The sequence below is a fragment of the Mus caroli genome, chromosome 2 (genome assembly GCF_900094665.2).
Source record: "Mus caroli chromosome 2, CAROLI_EIJ_v1.1, whole genome shotgun sequence".
NCBI lineage: Eukaryota > Metazoa > Chordata > Mammalia > Rodentia > Muridae > Mus > Mus caroli.
In genome coordinates, this window is record NC_034571.1 from 144,313,370 (window position 1) to 144,318,689 (window position 5,320).

Here is a 5,320-nt window from a genome sequence, read left to right on the forward strand (position 1 = left end):
TTTTTTTTTTTTNCCTGGCTGTCCTGGAACTCACTCTGTAGACCAGGCTGGCCTCAAACTCAGAAATCCGCCTGCCTCTGCCTCCCAAGTGCTGGGATTAAAGGCGTGCGGCACCACTGCCTGGCTTTCATGGAAACTTCTTGTACATACACACTCACACCCTCTTGCATGTGGAAGCCATTAGGTAGTGGTGTTCATCAGGACTTGTCTGTCTCTCCCTGGAACCCAAGGTTTGCATATTATGCTAGGTTGGCTGGCTAGTGTGCTTCAGGGATCTGCCTGTTCTACATCCCCAGTACTGGAATTATAAACCCACAACATCTCTCCAGGCTTTGTGCCATGGGTACTGGGGATTAGACTGTCCTGGGCACACCTATGGGCCCTTGGGAACAGCCATTATGTGACACCTTGTCTACATGAAGCCTTCCCTCTAGTGGGGTCACAGTAAGTTGCAGCTAGTATTGGGCATGTGCAGTACTGGAGATGAGGAGATTTGGGGATCCCCAAGGGGACCTCTGACTCAGACATGGGAGCACCAGGAAGACTTCCTGGGGAAAGCCATGCTTGAGCTGAAGTCTGCAGAGGTGTGACCTGGTAGAGGTTGGATGGGTAGGTACTGCAGGCAGTGGAAACAGGTGCCCCGGACATGGGGTATGAAGGAGTGAAGGAGACATAAGGAAGCTACAGTTGCTATAGAGGGTTAGACAGCAAGGTGTGATGAGGGACCGGGAACATAAGTCTGCCTCAGGCCAGAGAGTAAAAGGTCCTTCAGCCATGGTAAGGGGTCCACTGACAATTGGAATAGGAGGTGATAGATGGCTGGACCTGGGAGTGCGGATGTGGAAGTGCACTGTGAGCTGGAGAGCCAGCAGAGGCTGGGGGTGAGCTGACTGTACCCTCCCGTAGAATATCATCGACATCTTGGAATATTCAAACAAGAAGCGGGTGCAGCAGCTGAGGTCTGAGCTCCAGGAGTGGAAAGAGAAGGAGGAGAGCAAGACAAACAGTAAGGGGGACCTCCTGGGCCTCACCCGTGAGCTTCGGGGTGGGGCAGCTCCTTCTACCACCTTCCTGGCGCTACTAAGTTCCTGTGCTGCCTTTTAGGCAGAGCCTGTTGTTGAGATTTAGAGCGAGTACAAAAAAAAAAAAAAAAAAAAAAAAAAAAGAGCACCCAGTGTTTCCCAGACCTGTGTTCACGCACTGCGACTGTACACTCACCTGGGGTGCGGGGACTTTTCTCACACTTTACTGATGAGAAGTCTTGAAGCTGAGTGAGAGGAAGTACCTGCTGTAGGCTTTGTGGCTAGGAGTTGGAATCTAGGCCAAGTCTGGCTTCCCATCAGGTTTGTCTGGAGGGGGCAACTGGCACCCAGGTTTTCTGGCTTCCATTGCTCTAGAATGGGTTTTTTTTCCCCTTCCCTGAGCAGGATGGATAGTGAGTGTGTGTGTGTGTGTGTGTGTGTGTATGTGTGTGTGTGTGTGTATGTGTGTGTGTGTGTGTGTGTATGTCAGAGGGCTTGTGCCAGGCAGTCTAAGACACTGGGGATCCCCTCCATGGAGGAAGGAAGACTAGATATTATCTTTTATTTGTTTGCATTTTTGAGACAAAAATAAAAAATCAGCTCAGGCTGACTTGCAACTCACTTTGTAGCCCAGGTTTGCCTTGAATTCTCAGCAGTCTCTTTTAGCCTCTTTGGTGCTGGGATTATAGGTATGAACCATCATATCTGCTAGATTTTGTCTTAATCCTGCCAAGGATCACGTGTTGATCAGAGACCAGTGTTGTCTCTGGTCTTGCTTCCTCAGGAGCACGTGTCTGAAGATGCTGAGAGCTAGTTAGGGATGCTCTTGGTGAGGACCACTTAGCAGTCAGCAGAGCTGGCCTGGTCCAGGGATTTTACACCTTTTTGTTTCTCTTTTCTGAGGCCTCAGACACTAGCAGCTTCAGTTTTCACCACCTCCTAACTCATGTGGGCATACCTCAGCCCTGATCCCAGCCCATTGGTCAGGGGAGGCTGGGTTTTTGGGGTCTCCTGGAAAGGTTCTCTGAAAGAAGCCCCAGACATCTGCCCTTTTAACTGCCTCTTTCCCCCATACTGTCTCTCCCCAGGCCTTCAGAGGGAGGTGGATCAGCTGAACTCCGAGATCCAGAAGGCCAGCGAGGAGGTGAATTTCCTGAGCACCTACATGGATCACGAGTATCCCGTCAGGTTGGTTCAGATCTCCAGCCACATACGCCAGGTGCAGCAGGCAAAGGACAACCAGCAGGTAAGGGAGTCCTTGGCCCTGATACCTGAACTACATGGAAGGTAGAGTGGTAGACGAGTCCTTTCTGCTGCCCCCAGGACGAGCTGGACAACCTTAGGGAGATGCGGGAAACCATCCTGGCACTTTTTTCCAACCTAATTCAAGAGAAGAAGAAGAAAATCCTGAAGTGTCTGGTCGTGGTGAGTGCTAGCCTGGCCCTCCTAGCTTCCCTGTCCTCTGCTTCTGGTGCCCCGTCAATCTCCTATGCACCCCTGCCTAGTGTACTTAGACACTGACTTCTCTTTTTTCCATAGAATACCCAGAAACCCCATGAGAACATACTGCTGCTGAAGACCCGGGACGGCCGGCGACTGCAGAGGTGCATGGTCTTGTTCAGAGAGGTGAGGACAGCAGGAAGGTCACGGCCTCTGGGACTGAGCAGGTGGGCCTTGCCTTCTGCTGACCTGGTCCTCAGGAGGGGCCTTTCTCCAGCATTGGCCTGCTTCCTTGACTGAGCCGTTGCTGTCACTCATAATTCACCTCAAAGGGGATGCATGCCGGTCCCGCCCTTCCTCGTGGCCACCACTGCTGGCCATGACCCATTAGCATCATCCTCTGCGCTAACCACTGCCCTCCACTTTGCTCTAATCTTTGATCCTTTCCTCCTAATGCTTTGACCTAATCTAGACTCTTCATGTAAACGCTGAACATACTGATCCCCAATTGGTTTTTGATCGATCAATAAAGATGCCAGTGGTTAGGCAGAAGAGGTGGGGACTTCCAGGTTTCTGCAGGAGGAGTGGGAGGAGAGGAGATGCGTTGGAAGGAGAGAGAGCCACCAGCCATGTGAGATATTGGGTGGAGTGGCCATTGGCTGCTTCCCTGATTGGGCCTGGCGTAGCATGCTGGAGATCAGAAACACAACTAAGCTAAGGGGAGATTTAGGGTGCTGAGTAGAGGGAAGGACACATTAGCCTTGGGAGGCTTAGAAGAGCTCAGCCACTGAGCCATAAGGCAGGTTCAAAATGAGCGAACGTGTGTGTGTGTGTGTGTGTGTGTGTGTGTCTTTTATCTGTGGATCTGAGATAGCCCCTGGGCAGGTATGTGCATGTGACTCACCAGGAACTCAAAGCAGTATACACAAAACTACATGCTACACTTCACCATGATCAGAGTTAGGGGACAAGGTCCCACCCTTTGTGGAGTGAATGGCATTGTCTTGGCACCATTGCCAGTTTTCAAGTCTAAGTCCCCATCTGTGTCACCTTGTTTCTCTCAATGTGTGTCCTACCCTTTTGTAACTGGTCTCCATTCTTCACTGTTCCTTCCTCTCATCTGAGAGGCGCATTCCCCTCACTATACGTGTGTGTGTGTGTGTGTGTGTGTGTGTGTGTTCACTCTTGCTGCAGTGCATTTTAGTAACAGGACACATCCCATCTCCCCAGACACCCTCCTTCCACAGTGGTGTCCCATCTTCCCCAGGCTTCGATTCATACTTCCTTTCTGTGTCTTTCCCTCAGCTTATTGAACAGATGAAAGAAGAGATTCCCATCCTACTCTCAGAGGTGGAGCAGATGTGTGCAGAGCTCTGGAACCCGAGAGAGGCCGTCTATAAGGATGTTCTGCTTCAGAGACCCAAGTATGTAGCTTAGGCTGCCGTGCTGGGCTGAGCAGACCAGGGCCTAAGAATGCCAATTTGGGGAGGAGGCCTGGGTATGCCACGCTCTACCGCTAGCCTAGATGTAGCTTTCCTCCCATTTCTGGTGTAGCTGAACCAGGTGGTTAGGTCCAGGGAAGACACAGGGGCAGGGGTGGAAAAGGGCATCTTTTCTGCCTGGCAGGTTTCTGTGCCCCAAAGGAAGAGTGTCTTTCCTTTCAAAATTAACTTGGCCTGCTTTCCCCAGGATTAATGGCTCTGTGGTAGGGCCAGATGGTAAGGTGGGAACAGGCTAGGCTCTTCACGTTGCTGCCTCAGGACCTTGTATGGTGGCAGAGCCCAGCATTTGCAAACTATAGACTTTTTCCCGTTTGTCTCCCTGTCTCCCAGGCCTTCTCTTGTGTCCTATCCTCACTTTGTACTTTGAGACAGAGTCATGCTTTGTAGCCTAGACTGGCTTCAATTATTGATCCTCCTGCTTAGGTCTCCTGAGCGCTGGGATTACCATGTGTTTAGAGACTTTCCTTCCAGGAGGGAGGGGGTGTTAAGCAAACTGATGTTTGATTCCACCAAAGTTCCTCCCAGGAAACCAATGGGTTGATTGGGCTTCCTCACAGAGCCTGGATGAGGGGTCACTGACAGGATTATGTGTGAACCCAAAGTAGCCACACTGGAAAGCCTGCATGCAGAGTGGGTGATAGCTTGCCGTGGGTGTGGTGTGTCGATAAGGCCCTCTTTCTCTAGTCTTCCTCAATCTATGAAGTCTGGCTTCTCCCTAAGACATATGTGACTGGTTGGGAGGAGTGGCCAGGTACTCAATTGTCGGCCCCATGACCCTCCCACCTCCCTCGTTCTCTGAGGGAATGTCATCGGTCGACATCATCAGTCCACAGAGGTGCTGGTGTCTACAGGCCAGCACAGTCAAACAGAAGAAGATGGTGGCAGCTTGGCTTAGAGGATGGTCCTGGACCTGTGCCCAGTGCTCCTTGCTGGTTGGCTGTTTCCATGGCACCCTTTCCCGCCTCCCTTCTTCTTTCCTCTTCCTTTTCCTTTTGAGTTTATGAAATACCAGGGAGCCCATGAGTGAGAGCGACCCTCGACTCTGTCACCACGGAGCCAAGAGGAGGAGAAGATAGTAGGAGATACTGAGTTCTGAGCATGGAGCTGCTGAGAGGCCCATGAGTCCAGAAGAGCCTGTTCCAGGGCAGTGGGTAGGGGCAGTCAAGAAGGACCAACTCCCTGAGGACGTGACATTGACATGAGTTCCTGTTCCCTCTTTTTGTCAAGTTCCCTTCCTATTTTGACCTCTGTGTGTGTATATGTGTGTTTATGTGTGTGCATGTGTGTGTGTATGTGTCTGTGTGTGTGTGCGTGCATGTGTGTATGCGTCTGTGTTTATGTTTGTGTGTGTGTGTG

The 5,320-nt window shown here is 51.3% G+C and overlaps 1 protein-coding gene across 7 annotated transcripts in view; it reads left to right on the forward strand.

Moving 5' to 3' along the window:
* Positions 1-5,320, forward strand: part of C2H20orf96 (chromosome 2 C20orf96 homolog) — a 16,729-nt gene that overhangs the window by 10,806 nt on the left and 603 nt on the right. For 2 of the 7 annotated variants that reach the window (XM_029474688.1, XM_029474689.1), the window contains exons 6-11: positions 907-1,006; positions 2,111-2,268; positions 2,346-2,447; positions 2,562-2,648; positions 3,768-3,886; positions 4,089-4,324. In XM_029474688.1, coding sequence (XP_029330548.1) covers positions 907-1,006; positions 2,111-2,268; positions 2,346-2,447; positions 2,562-2,648; positions 3,768-3,886; positions 4,089-4,200 — 678 coding nt within the window. In that variant the 3' untranslated portion in view covers positions 4,201-4,324. Of the gene's footprint in view, positions 1-906; positions 1,007-2,110; positions 2,269-2,345; positions 2,448-2,561; positions 2,690-3,767; positions 3,887-4,088; positions 4,325-4,961; positions 5,116-5,320 lie in introns of those variants that run through there. The other 5 variants (XM_021155595.1, XM_021155596.1, XR_003836009.1 and 2 more) reach the window with 4 other exon arrangements.